This window comes from Mytilus edulis, chromosome 2, assembly GCF_963676685.1.
Source record: "Mytilus edulis chromosome 2, xbMytEdul2.2, whole genome shotgun sequence".
Classification (NCBI taxonomy): Eukaryota; Metazoa; Mollusca; class Bivalvia; order Mytilida; family Mytilidae; genus Mytilus; species Mytilus edulis.
Genome location: NC_092345.1, coordinates 43,242,436 through 43,257,928, shown reverse-complemented (window position 1 = coordinate 43,257,928; position 15,493 = coordinate 43,242,436). Strand labels below are relative to the sequence as shown.

The 15,493-nt window shown below is 31.7% G+C and overlaps 1 protein-coding gene across 1 annotated transcript in view; it reads left to right on the top strand.

Annotated features, from left to right (window-relative positions):
• The window catches only part of LOC139512183 (sushi, von Willebrand factor type A, EGF and pentraxin domain-containing protein 1-like), a 39,851-nt gene extending 24,904 nt beyond the window's left edge, over window positions 1-14,947 (top strand). The window contains exons 13-26 of the mRNA XM_071299598.1: window positions 1,030-1,185; window positions 1,878-2,030; window positions 2,995-3,175; window positions 3,569-3,771; window positions 4,227-4,394; window positions 5,379-5,612; window positions 5,886-6,056; window positions 6,608-6,799; window positions 8,477-8,749; window positions 10,895-11,083; window positions 11,712-11,867; window positions 12,172-12,204; window positions 12,973-13,075; window positions 13,899-14,947. Coding sequence (XP_071155699.1) covers window positions 1,030-1,185; window positions 1,878-2,030; window positions 2,995-3,175; window positions 3,569-3,771; window positions 4,227-4,394; window positions 5,379-5,612; window positions 5,886-6,056; window positions 6,608-6,799; window positions 8,477-8,749; window positions 10,895-11,083; window positions 11,712-11,867; window positions 12,172-12,204; window positions 12,973-13,075; window positions 13,899-14,235 — 2,549 coding nt within the window. The 3' untranslated portion in view covers window positions 14,236-14,947. The remainder of the gene's footprint in view (window positions 1-1,029; window positions 1,186-1,877; window positions 2,031-2,994; window positions 3,176-3,568; window positions 3,772-4,226; window positions 4,395-5,378; window positions 5,613-5,885; window positions 6,057-6,607; window positions 6,800-8,476; window positions 8,750-10,894; window positions 11,084-11,711; window positions 11,868-12,171; window positions 12,205-12,972; window positions 13,076-13,898) is intronic.
• Window positions 14,948-15,493: the final 546 nt, after the last annotated feature.

The following is a 15,493-nucleotide window of genomic DNA, read 5'->3' as shown; positions in this document are numbered from 1 at the left end:
TCAGTCTTTATCCGACAAGAAAAACCTTAAAATATGCATTAACTATTACAGAATAATTTTGAAAATAACGAAAACATGAACAGTGAATTTGTTCGCATGTTTCAATGAAACTGAGAATTGAAATGGGCAATTTGTCAGAGAGACTACAACCCGACCAAAGAGCAGAAAACATGTGAAGGTCACAAAAGGGTCTTCGACACAGTGATAAGACTTTGTTCACAAAGCGTAGCAAAGACGGGATCCTCTTCACAATGATGTGAATGCCAGAACAAAAACTTAATTTCCGAGAAATTTCTTATTTCTCATTTCCTAATTCTTGGAGAACAAGCACAAATTCAAATGTATGTTTTACGGTAGCTTTTAAGCGCATAATAAGTTGTATATTAAAATATTAAATTTTGATCATCAATCGTACGGATTCAAATGATTAATAAACGTAAAGATGTCCTCTTTCAAGTTTTTAACTTTATTGTTCCGGGGGTTAAAACTGGTGATATTGAAACAATACTCATCTTTACATCCCAACTACCAGACTGAGTTTAATTTCATCTTAAATCCATTATTGTACGGACTTAAAAAGCTTCATTTGTTTTTATTTGCAGAAATAGTTCATGGATTAAAATTAAGAAATATAGATGTCAATAGTATTATTGTGTTTTGTTAAGGGACGACATCAAAAGATCAATGTAGGATAAAAAAAACTTAATTCGAATAATTTTTTTTTTTGGGGGGGGGGTGTCAGTGAAAAAACTATGTGTGAATTAAGTTTTTTTTTATCCTACATTGAACTTTTGATGCCGTCCCTTAGCTTACTTTAAAGAACTTCAGGTATTTTATGAGGCCTTATCTGGTTATTTATTATCAATAAAAAAAATGTCGTCTTTATAAGTGATATTTGAACTTTTTAAGCTTTATTTAAGGATGTCTCTGACACGGATTAGGAACACATTGTTATATGGCATATTATTTTATTAGTTGTGTTATTTTGTGTTACATGTATTTAATACCTCTTTCCATGTATTCATTTAGTTGGTTGTCCTCCAGGACAGTACCTGGACAATGATGAATGTCTTGATTGTAGCAAAGGATATTACCAAGACACAGAATATCAAATTAACTGTGAAAAATGTCCATCAAACCAGTCAACGGAAAGTACGAGATCAACGTCAAAAAATGATTGTCAAGGTAATTCTTTGCCACAAAAATAAGAAAAACATTAGGATTTTGTGTGTCAAAATTAAGGATATGTTAATGTCGTAACTACAATCCCGTTCCCTTTCCACGAATGTGACCTACCGAATTAGACTATTTACCGGGTTTGTAATAATATGAGCAACACGACGGGTGCCACATCTGGAGCAGGATCTCCTTGCCCACTCCGGAGCAGATGAGATCGCCCCCATTTTGGTGGGGTTCGTGTTACTTAGTCTTTAGTTTTCTATATTGTGTCTTGTGTATTATTGTTTATAGATATAAGAAGATGTGGTATGAGTGCCAAAGAGACAACTATCCATCCAAGTCACAATTTGTCTGTTTGTCTTTTTATTTTTTAGCCATGACGTTGTTAGTTTGAATGTCCCTCCTGTATCTTTCGTTCCTCTTTTAAAGTAATTCACTTGTTCGAATATGATTTAAGACATAAACGTTAACCAGTTTTTTTCGGTCATAGGATAAAAAACCGAAATATGTTGAAACCTACTAGAAGTTATATTATATTAAGAGTATAAATATAATGTTAAAACGATTGTTTAACAATTAAAACGTATCCTCGAGATCAATGTCATTCAGTGTTGCACATTGCTGTTGTGCACCATTTCTTATTGAAAAACATATTTTGCTGGGTTTTTTTTATTGTAGTAATATGTTGTTGATTTCAGATGTTTGCAAACCAGGCACATATTCAAATACAGGCGTAGTTCCCTGCTCACCGTGCCCACTTGGGCATTATCAACATGATTATGGTGCAACAGTGTGTATGTCATGTCCATTACAAACATTCACCTTGTCGACTGGCTCTCTTGATTGTCAAAGTATGTTTGATGTCGTATTACTTGAATTCTAAAAACTACCATAAGCAGTTTAACAAAAACCGTTACGTTTTGCAAGTACAACAAATGCGTACATGATGCTTTATAGATTACTTAAAGTGTAAATTTTTTAGTTTTAAACTAAATGTCCATAGAAATAAGATCACATGGAAAGATCGTTATTTTAAGACTACATGTACATTTATTTCAAATAAAATGTTATATGATTCTCTAGTGAATAAAACAAAAACAGTAAGTAGGGGTAAACAGGGGGTTAAAATTCTACCAATGCAAGAAGTTCCAAATATGAATTCATTATATAACTTTATTTTTAAATACTTAACTGAAAATAAATTAAAAATATACAGATGGAAATTACTACAGTTTATTGTACCAACCAAAAAGCTTTCATTACAATGGAAAATAACCAATAATAGTACGTGCACTTTTTTTAACGTAGAAGAAGACTAAGCTCTTTTTTCAATTGTTCTTATTTGACAAGATTTTGACAACACATATATTACCTCTTAAAAAGGAATAATTTAGATTTTTCAATAGAATTACAATGCACCTGATATTTGGATACACAATCGCAGACAACAAGTATTACTCAATATTTTTTTTTTATTACAAAACTTAGTTTTTCAATATATAAGTCGTACTATGTATCTGAGCAGAAAACAAAAAACAAAGACGTCTACAGAATTAAAAAACATATCGCTATGTGCAAATAAATGCACGTTTATGGACTCGCACGTACAAAAAAAAAACATTGAAACGAAAACTTTAATACAAGTATTGCAAACACAAAATGCCTGTACCACGTCAGGAATATGACAGTTGGAATTCAATCATTCGTTGCTTTTGATATCGCCTGTTGTTAGGGACTTTCCGTGTAGAATTTCACGGGGTTCGGTATTTGTTATTCTACTTTTTATCGAAAGTATAGTTTTTCTTCCTTTTTTAGGAATGGATGCCTCTTTCACTACAGAAAACGGCTTGATGAATTTAAAGTCATTGCCATATAGTATTGAAGATTATTCACTTAGCGTCTTCCTAAAACTTGATTCAAATTCGCAGTGCATAGCATTGACCCTTTCCAATTTCCAGATGAAAATTGGGACGGATATCGAGATGTCAATTGCAAGGTATAATGGGATAGGATTTTTAGAGGAAAACGGTTAAAATATTCGTAATGTATATATGCTTGCTTTTTAGTTTTATGTTTTTGATTTCTATAATTAAGTGCAAACCTCCTATAAGATTTGATCTATAGTGGAGAGTTGTTTCAAAGCAATCATACAACAACTTCTTCATTTCAAACACACTGGAAACAATAATATTCGACCAATAGCTCTATGCCTCCACGATGTGTTTTCCTATGTATATTTATACGGTAATAAAGATTCGTTGAATTAGGATAGGATTTAGTGTATTCACGTACTAAATAGTGTTCATTTTCTTCTACACAAACAGACTTCTTACTCAATATCAAAATAATCCACGTCTTATTCTAAAAGTAAAACATATGTTTATTGTAGTAGGCAATATAGCTTCACAGTTCCTAATGATACAGTATCTACAGAATGGATTCATGTTTCAATTGTTTGGAAAAAGTCATTACAAGAGACAAGCTTCTTTTGGAATGGAAATAAAATTACTTCACATATATTTGACACTGTGACAGCTGAAGAAATTCAAGTACATGTCGACAGTTTCATACAAATCAGAACATTGTCAATAGGTAAAGTATCGTTTCTTTAGGATATTTGTTCTTTGAAAAAATAATTCATCTGTAGTTTTACATGTAACAATTAATATTTGCTTCAAGCAAAGTTGTATCTTGTATTACGGAGATCTAATATCTAATGATTTGATGTGCATAGTCAATTCAATTTACAACTGTTTATATAGGCAATAACAACACAGAACATAAACAAATATTCTTAGTAAATCATGTGTATAAAAATGTTTTGAAGGGTATAAAGTTATGATATATGAATTTCCAAGGATCACTTGATTATGTTTTTGTTGGAAGTGGCCGTGTTGTTGATATAACGCAGATGATATCATGGGCTCATCCAACTGATATTGACAATTTTGAATAAAAATGCTGATAAATCAATTCAACATATAGTAATAAACTCTTACTTTGCACATTTTTATATGGATAACTTGTATTTAATGATTTGATTTTAGGATGTTCTTTTACCGGATTTATGTTTGCAACTGAAGTTCTGCCAGACAGTACAATAGAAAACCTTGCTAAAAGTTGTTTTCCAACTTTAGATGGAGTTGTCTTGACTATGCAGGACTTATATATTTCAGAACAATCGGACGTACAGTTAATGTATTCCAAATGCGATGGTAATATTTTGTTGTGGCATGTTTAATCTGCTATGTATTTACTGGTTAATTTTGTGTTAATCCATCGAGTGATCATATAATTATATTAAACAATTGAAATGAACTCCAAGGTGAATTAAAAATATATTATTATTCATATTTTGTGACATATCTCTCCAAAATATCATCATTGTTTATTAAAGAATTGGTGAATGGCTGTTATATTTTGGTATTATTGACTATTAATTTATATCGGCTAAAATGAGCTTTGATATTAAATTTCACATGAAGAAACCATGTAGCAAGTGATGACAGTATGACATTTTGCACAAATACTTCACCTTCATTGTGTATTTTGGTCTCTTTTTTGTGTCCCCGTATTCTATATCCTTTATGTTATTCAGACTGATATTTGTATCGCAACCTGAATAAATTACATACAATGCGGTTACTTTAAGGCCGTCACGTTATAACCCTATGGATCCGTACGGGCTAGATAGATTTTAGGGGGTATCATGATGTCACTTCTAATACTAATTTTTATTGAATTTAATTGCACATGTTTATACAAGACTTAGAAGGAAACGTATCGTGTGCAAAATTAACTAGCTAAACCTCTGACTTGTATGACAGTTCCATATAGCTCACAAATATTGACAACAATGTGTTATCAGACATAACAGGTAACATGGTACAGCAGTAAAGTTAAATGATATACAAAGAAAAATAAAAAGTACGCTATAACACGCAACAATTTCGTTATACGGTTCGCTTCTGACTACTACGGATAGGTAAATGGGAAAATACAAAATCCAAAGAAAATTCGACATTCAACCTAACCCCCTATGGGACTGTTAACCTGTTTTGGTCAGCAGGGAATCAATATCAATCCACATAACTTTCAGGATGGAAGTTGATGTTCCGAACTTTTCTCCAATAGTGATTTAATTTTTATGTACTCTTAATACTGTTATTCTGTATTAAGTAAATTAAACTTTTTCCCAGTTTTAGACGAGTGCATGTCAAGTCCTTGTGGTCATGGCAACGTCTGTGTAAACAAACAGTCCGGGTATCAATGCAAATGCCAAGGCGGGTACAGTGGAGCTAACTGTGAGGTCCCTCCAGACTTCTGTGAATTAAATGATTGTAGAAACGATGCAACATGTACGAGTCACTTCTCCAATTATGCGTGTCATTGTTTAATAGGTTTTACTGGTACTTTGTGCGAGAGTGAAATAGGTGAGATTTATTTTAAAGATCTTTGCATTCGTTTGGTTGTTAAAATCAAATCAAAATGTAATCTATCAAATTCTAGTTTGTGCAAAATGCTTTGTACATTTTTTTTTTTTTTTTTTTAAAGATATCGTAATCAAATGATTTGTTATTTCAGCGTATTTTACTTATATAAAAGCATTAGTTATATAGAGTACAGTGAGTTCGTACTTTATTATACATGTATTCGAGTATTCTCAAAGAAAACACATAATATTTGATGTGTTTATTTTTTTCTAGTCCACGGCAACTGGGGTTCTTGGTTAAGTTGGTCGGAATGCTCCGCTTCATGTGAAGGTGGTATCCAAACAAGGGAGCGTTATTGCAATAATCCAACTCCCGATAGATATGGTTCAGCCTGTGTGGGCAGCAGTACGTCAAATCAATCATGCAATATAGACCCTTGTCCAGGTATGAATTCAGTTAACAGGGCAAAATGTTATATTTATGTTCAAATTTATCTTAAAAGATATAACGCTCAAAATTATGAATGAAATGCAAGTGTTTGCTGAAAGAAATTAAGAAAACAGAATATCTAATCGGAAGAAATATTTGATTCATTGATACATGTACTACTCGATTTTTTGTTTCATTTTCTATAATTTACCGATATATTTTTTTATGTCAACAACTATGGAAGTTTATTAACCTTGTTTAACTTTCCACGCTGATCAAAATATATTACAATTATTTTTCCTGATTGAATGATTTGTCTGCTAACTTTTGTTCAGTAAACATTGTTACTTATATACAGTGATAATTTATTATACATCAACAAATTTGTTAAACTTTCACGGAAAAAAGGCAAGAAATTTCGCCCGAACAAAATGTTGAGTGGAATATTGTTTGGTTTATTTTACTTATATAAATGATTTTTGTTTATAGACAAATACATACTTTTTAATAAATGCTATAGCATATTCAATTAAATTGATAAATAAAGTTCGTTTTCTTTTATTCAGTGTGTCCTCATTACTTTACGATATATGCATACAAGAACGTCTTCAATTGTACAACGGCAGCAGGTACTATATCATGTACCGTAACCTGTCAAGATGGCTATACATTTGTTAGAGACTATCTCCCCCTCGATTTGTATGAATGCGGACCTTTGACTGCATTTACCTGGAATGCTCGACCGCCACCATGTGCAAGTAAATTAATATTATTGTGTTTAGTATTGTTTTGCGTCCAATAATTATATATGATTTCCCCATCTGAATGTGTCAACATATTTTATATTCTAAAATATGGGTTTATATATATATTTATATATGAGCCTTATTTAACTTAAATCTAAATCACAGCAAATAAGAATGCTTTTCAATTCGAAATGATGCATTGTTTCAAATGTCCCTGAATACCGTTAAGCACAGGTACAGTGCAGTTTGAACTATATAATTTTATTATAAAATGTTATGTTTGAACATAATAAATATGAGATAAACCTATAATCACGACTTGTTTCTATAACCAATATGTGTAAAAGTTCTGTACCAAATGAGTATTTTTTCTTTTTTTTTTCTTTTCCTTCATTGTAATATTTAGTAATTTATACGTGATGTCCATATATAATTAATATATAAAAACTACTTTTAATGTAAGATCGTATAAATAGGAGTAAGAAATTATCAATTAAGTGAAAATAAGTGGAAATAAGACGAATTAAAAAAATAATAATTCAAAAATTGAAAACAACACGTTTGATAATGTCTATGCGTTCGAAGCGCTTTTCTAGATTTACCTTCATATACAGGAGGTAAAATTCAATCCATCAAACGCCGATGGTTTCACTCATGGACGAAAAGTCAACCCGAAATAAAAAAAAAAGGCGAAGACAATTTAAAAGATCCACTAAGATTAAGAATACTTGTCAAAGATTAATGATTTTACATTCGGTACATTGTGCCGATTTTAGTTTGAAGAACGAATAGAATTTACTCGAAAAAAAAAATTACCTATACATGGTCTAAATACGCATGAGGTCTCAGACTGACTCGTTAAGATCAATACGAGTATTTACGCATATGGTCCGACCATACACGCCTTGTTTAAATAATCGTATGGTCCGAAACATATATAACGGATGTCTTAATTCAGATTGTTTCCCTATATTCTTATAAATTTCACATATGGAGCTAATATATATATAATACTTGATAAAATTCAAAAAGTCACAAACCAACTAGTCTTGGTACTTGCAAATTACTGTGGATTTTGAAGAATCCTCTGAAAATCCAGGAAAATGCTATTATAAAAAATGTACGTTCTTGCCAAACTATATGCATATTGAGGACGAGAACACGTAATAAATACATAAATACGAACCATGCCATGAACTAACACGACATCTTGATTTTTATTTTGAACTCGCAAGCTCTTTAGGAAACAGTCCGCTGGACATATATTTTGGCTTTTTAAATATTTTGATATGAGCGTCACTGGTGAGTCTTATATAGACGAAACGCGCGTCTGGCGTATTTAATTATAATCCTGGTACCTTTGATAACTATTCTGAAACAGAAAATCCGGTTTTAGTCTGCTATAGGTCTGAACGTCCCTGTGCTATGCGTAGAAGCAGCAACAACCCAAGTGATGCCTAAATTTTCAATTGTTTGTAAAATGTATGTATCTCTGTGTCTTGAAATCCCGCTTCTTCACCTTTGATCTTTTATAAGTTCTCATAGAAAACTCTGCTTTCAAGGTACTATGTCATTATATAAAAATAAGTAATATAGATTGAAGCGCTTTCCTATATTGATAAAATGTTTCTACAAAGTTGGGCCGTCGCATCCTCTTTTGAAGACTACTAACATTTTGATATTTTTTAGATGCAAAAAGTCCAAGGACACTACAAGTCAGCACTTCTGTGACATATATTGTCGGTTGCAGCAACGAAATCCAAATTTCGACAGCTCTAACCCAATCATTAAACGAACTTCAGTGTGTTCAGAATAAAACATGTACAGCTGCAGCTGTTACATCTGGGTGTGGCGACAGTCGGAGAAAAAGGTCAACGTCATCATTAAATGCTGTAGTACAGCTATATACAGAACTTTCACAGAACGCTTTGAATCTAGATACATTCTATTCAAACAATATAGGTAATATTGTGGGTGTTGTTTTAATTTAATTACCAATAATTGCACATATAATTTCATTATGACATCTAAGTTAACGAAAGAATAAATATTTTTGGTACCGGAAATTGGGATATTTTGGCGGTTGACATTTTTTGGTTTATTTTTAACATGAAAATGCACAAATTCAACACACTAAACAATAATACTCATTAAATTGTATCAATACAGGGCTTTCTTAATCTAAATATACATCAAAACCATAAGAGTAGCACTTATACAGATATATAAAATGTTTTAATAGACACCTATTATACCATTAGCAGTATAAACAACACATTATGTTTTGTCAAAAAAATATTACTTTTCGGTTAAAAATCCATTCATTCATACAGTTTCTATCTATTTATATTATCAAAGATTATAATAACAATTATATCGAATTGATAAAATAATCACTTCAACTGAAAAACTTTCAGTTTCAATGTTAATTATTGCAATTAATACAATCTGACTTTGATACTTCTTTTTATAAAAACCTAATGGCAACATCAAAAACTAGAACACAGCAAACGAATGTAAACTGTCATATTCCTGACTTGGTACAGTCATTTTCTTATGTAGAACATGATGATGGAAGTTTTAACGACCTTGATTGGCTATACAACCCTCGCAATGTCGGATGTAGAAAATGGTGGCTTAAACCTGGATTTATAACTAGCTAAACCTTTCACTTGTATGACAGTCGCGTCAAATTCCATTATATTGACAACCATTATAATGGTGTTTGATTTTGATGTGTTTGTGTTTTGTCTTCGTTCTGGTGACACAATAATATTTCATTTACATAAACTATAAAATACCGAGTCACTCATTTAGATTTAAACAGTGAACTCCACTATGACAAAATTTAAATAAAAATATGTATTGACATCTCAAAATGTATCATAAAATTGAGAATGGAAATGGGGAATGTATCAAAGAGACAATAACCAGACCAAAGAGCAGAAAACAGCCCAAGGCCAACAATGGGTCTTCAATACAACGAGAAAATTCCGCAACCGGAGTCGTGCTTCAGCTGACCCCTAAACAAAAATATGTACTTTCAGTGATAGTACGTAGCCGTCATACTTAGTCTACAAAATATAAATGAACTAATATTAAAAAGCATACAAGACTAACAAAGGCTAGAGGCTCCTGACTTGGGACATGCGCATAAAAGCGGCGGGGTTAAACATATTTTATTTTTAGATTTCACCTCCCCCACCCTATACATCTAGCCATTGTAGAAAAACAATCACACAGTTATACTCACAGTGTAACTCAGGTCAAAAGAAGTCCGAGTCCGATCTCAGAATAGGCAACAAGAAACTACAAAAAAATGACAATGATACATAAATAAACAAAGGACTACTAGCAGTTACTGACATGCCAGCTCCAGATCTCAAGTTAACTGGTTGAATGATTACGTATTCATCACATGAATATAAAGCATAAGCCCTTCCGTTAGGGGTTTAGTATCATACCATCATAAAATATATGAGAACAACATAACCCGTTGTATGCCAACATCTGGTTTTAGAATAAATGTGTTTATTTTCGATGCAAAGACCTTATGAGTGAATGAATATTAAAGCCAAAATATGCCATCTTCAATGACCTGAGAACAGCATCGTAACTACCCTTCTTCTAAATAAGTCCGTTTAAAGGTTTCGTTAGCTTTTTGGGTAAAAGTCGACATGTCTGTGCTTTGTAAAGAATATTACCATAAAATATTAGATGTGAAATACCCGAACGTGTAAGATGTCTGCATGTTGATTTATATTTACGAATGATGTCCTTGTACCGATGATAACATAAGTAAAAGTTGTGATAACCCTGGTGTAATAGTTGTAGTATCTATTCTACATGATGTTTCAAGGTGAATTCAAAGATATGAATTTAGGGAGTTCTATTTTGTTTAATCACACTGAAGCTTTTGATCTTGTTGTTTGTGGCGCCTCTCAACAAATATTTGTTCAAACCTTGTACAAAATGGTATTGTAAAATAAAAAAGTTTAAAACATTTCAAAGTATTAATTATGCAAACTACTTACGGGAAATTAAAATTGCTGCATAACTAATTATCTAAAAATACTTAAAGAATAAACATTTTCTATTTCTTTGTAGTTTCTCCTGGTTTGTCAGAGCTGATAGCAGCATATACTGATTTAACTATGTCAGTTATTCAGATGAATACTACGGATGTTTTAACACTAGATAGTAATGGCAATATATACACAGCGGACCTCTCATCATTAATTGTCACAACTAGTATGATATGCCCAGATGGATCAGTTGAACAGGACCTAATTTGTGGTATAATATATAAATAACAAAGGAGTTGGTTCCCTAACTCATAATTTTAACCTTAAAAATCTGAACAATTTTCGTAGTGATTATGTAGTGAGCATATGCTAAAATGTCCTATTGTTTCTTTAAATACCATATTCTTTACTTTTCAATCATGATTTCAAAGGATGAGGGTGGTGCTAAATTTAAAATCATGGGAAAAGGAGGAAGAATTGGTAAATTTTTGAAAATGGACGAAAATCAAATATATCCCTATTTTAGACTAATAAATTAAGAAATATGAAGCAGATATATATACAATTCTTGTTTAAATTTTCTAAGTATCATACATTTATCAATGCATACCCATTATATTTGCCTTAATAATTGAGATTGGAAAAAAAACTACCTTAACAGGGGTCCCTGGCTCTACTCCTTTCGAAATTAATCAACCGTTATTTTACATAGTATTGATGAATGAGTTCTTAACCTTGAAAACAAACTATGAGTTAGTCAAATATTCTGTTTCCCCGATTAGATGTATTTGAGTATAAATAGAAATAAGTATTTTACCATACAATGGTCTAATTGATAAAAAAAGTAAAATATTCAACAACTAAATTTTCTTTATCGAATGTTTACATTTTACTTTCAGTTGAATGCCCGTATGGTACGTTCTGGAGTAATGGGTTTTGTATTTTGTGTTCCAAAGGAACCTACCAGGACGCAAGTGGACAAATACAATGCAAAACATGTCCAGAAGGATTCACAACCAACTACATTGCGTCTACAAACGCAACCGACTGTAATAGTAAGTGACTAAGTAGCAGATAGATTATCATGAATTTATTATGAATTAAGGGGATCATCGGACTCAAAACAATCTATAGAATGGTTAAGCTCAAACACCTCGTAATCAACAATTAACTACTAAAGGAGTTAACTTTTATTGGAACAAACTATAACATAAAGTATACAAAAGCCTGAATGGATTTCTATTTTTGTTATTCTTCAAAATATGGAACTTGCATACACATTCTTTCGAATTAGTTTTATAGGGATAACCCGTATTGGAATAAGTCTACAGAAAGTTTTGACCCTTTTGTCTGTTTCAGTTGAACAAGCTACAGAATCAGCAGAAGGCTCAGGTATGTTTGCTATCATATTTTAACCATGTTCACACTGTAACATAATTTGTAAAACGGCTCAGTTATTCATAGTTTCTAATATATCAGTTATCTTCGATGATCTCTTGTTTTGCCGAAACATTACATATTTCAATATATTGTATGATCTTAAAAATGTTCGTCATACTTTTCGCCAATACATAACCAGAAGACTATCACATTTTGGTGACCAGATAGACAACGATGAGTTGTTGAATGTGAAAACATTTTATTCTTTTTATCTTTGGAACACCTACTTCTAGATTCCAATATGCGTGCATTCTTATTAAAATTGTATTTTAAGCAGTCATCAATATACCAATAAAACTCACCAAGACACTTGGCATAATTTTGTAAGTCATACGAGCGTTTCGAAAACAAAAGACTCACCAGTGACGCTCGAAAAAAAATGGTAAAAAGCAAAGCTGTTAAGGATTCATTTCCGGTGTTTCTTAAATCTTCGACTTTATTATCATTATAAAGACATAGAAACTGCAATTTGTCCTAAAGAGAGGTATATTGAAAATATTATAATTTCCTCACGAGTGTTTCGGTATATTTTGCCATCTACAGGTTTTCATACGAACTTTAATGGTCAGTATAGTTCCTGCTCCACGAGTTACAAATTTGAACATGACCTTAATTGACAAATACTTAAATACGGGTAGAATGTTGCAAATTTTTTAATCAAAGAAATAAATACGCTCCTGTGGAGTCTGATCTGAAGAGTATAATTTTTTTTGGAAACAGATCTGTACACCAAGATAATTTTACCAGCAGCTGCCTGTGGAATCACAATGCTTCTCATAACCATCATTTGTATTGGAAGCTGTATTTATAAAAACAAACAAAGGTACTATACTATCTTTTAAATTTTTTTATAAGAATAAGAAGATGTGGTACAATTGACAATGTGACAACATTCCACCAAAGACCAAATGAGATAGAAGCTAACAATTATAGGTCACCGTATGGCCTTGAAAAATAAGCAAAGTCCATATTGCATAGTTTGCTATAAAAGGCCAAACCATGAATAATGTTAAACGATTCAAACGAGAAAACTAACGAACTGATTCAAGTACGATACAATCAACAAAAACAATTATGATATACATCAACAAACGACAACCAATGAATTACAGGCTCATGACTTTGGCCAAGCACAAACAGAGTGTTCGTTTTCAAACTGTTATGTTGATTAATCGATATATTTTGGAAAAAGAAATATACCTTGCTTCATTCTTTAAAGCTGATATATTCAGACTCTTGGTTTACCAAAAACAACCGTTCTTTTTACTTAATCAAGGGGCCAATATGGTAGAGTGGTCTAAGAAGTTACTACTGTAATCACTAGCCAGTCAGTACTGAGGTTGTTAGTTCGAACTAGGATTGTCAGTTTTCCTATCGAAGGTCGGTGGTTTTCTCTGGGCACACTCCGGCTTCCTCCACCAACAAAAACTGGCCGCCGCGAAATAGCCCAAAAGTGGTGCCTGAAAGTGGCGTTAAACAAAAAATCAAAATCAAAATCAAATCAAATAATTTGTTTAATTGTAATCTTTTTATCAAAGTATCATTTCTGTCCAAAAAATTAAGGTCAAAATCTCATATTACTAGTATACAGATAAAAAAAATTATCCCGTTAAAAAAGTTTAACATGTTCTTTTTTTACTTTGTAGAAAAACAAGAAGGAGTGGCAGTACGAAATCCCTAAGAAGTATTGGCAATCCATGTATTATCTTTCCGACAAAAGATTGCTCAAGCGAACTTAAAGTTCCTTCGGATAAATCTAAAACCGAGAGTGGCTGGACAGAAGATTCCCCATCTATTTCAAATGGACGACATTCTGTTGCTAGCTTGACCAAGGTCAATATATTTCCAAATGGGTCTCATATTGAAGGCAATCTTAGATATACAGGTCTACCAACAAAATGGGAAAATAGAAAGGCACCTTTGTCTGGACACATTGTGAAGAAAAATTCGGAAGGATGTTTGTCAGTAGAGAATCTAGATTAATTACGAGACCCCTCTCATTGCTATGAAATTATGTTTTGCATTTTTATTCATACGAAGTGCACACAAAAGTATGTTCCATTTATATAGAAACTATTGATATTAAAAAAGGAAGGGTCATTATTTTTTCTTTCACTCAAAGGTTTAAATCAGAAGTTAAAATTGTTCAAATCTACTGTAGAGTATGAAATCATTTGCATGGATACGGGTACTAATGAGATAAATTACTGACTTGCAAGTCAATGATTTATAAATCACAAGTGATCTTTTTACCGGATTTTTACCAAATTTCACCAAACCTGTCTAAAAAGAGTGAAATATCATTTATTGCTACCGTTTGAAACCAAAACTTAACATATTTTATTTGTTTGTTGAAATCGTCGTTCATGCCCCTTTAATTAATAAATAAAAATCACTTGTTGGAATATTTAGAAGCTGTATAATATTATATGCATATTTGCCTTACACTTGTAATTTGAATATTGTTAAAGTAATTTGTATGATACCAATACCAGGTAATATTTACCTGTTTTAAAATTGTATGTTTCATTTCAATTTCTCATTTGATTTTTTTTCTCATGTGTGTGTTTGTTTGATTATCTTGTCATTCTTTTGTTGTGTGTTATATTCCACTGTATTGCCTTAGGACTCTAGGAATGCTTACCTTTACTGCTAACTGTTTCAATCACTGTAAATAAAGAAGAATTATTTTCATTTTTCATTTATCTATTTAGTGGCAACATTAATGTATATTCGTCAGGTCAAAATGTTATTCATTTCTATGTGTTTTTTCAATGCCAACACACACATATATATATATATATATATATATATATTCGTCAGGTCAAAATCTTATTCAGTTTAATTTATTACTGTCAATACATTTTAAATACAATGTTGCAACTAGGATGTTTCAACATTGATCGACGTCAACAACAAATGTGAATTTTATTATTTACAAATTTCGAAAAAATAATGTTCAGCATATAGTTGAAGGTTCATGAAATGAGTAGGTCCGGTAAGGGCTGATTTCGGCCTCAATTTTCAAGTTAATCTAACGAAAGATTTTAGACATTTTTTAATCATTTAAGTGTCTATTTCAATTGATTCAATTAGTTTATGTGCAAGATTTTAACTGATTAAGTCATTAAAAACGCTCCGATTCAAGCTTAAATATGAAAAATCTATCAAATATGCCAAAACTCGTCTCTTTTCAGATGTAAAATGATAAGATTTCAGTAATTTAACATGACTTAATGAT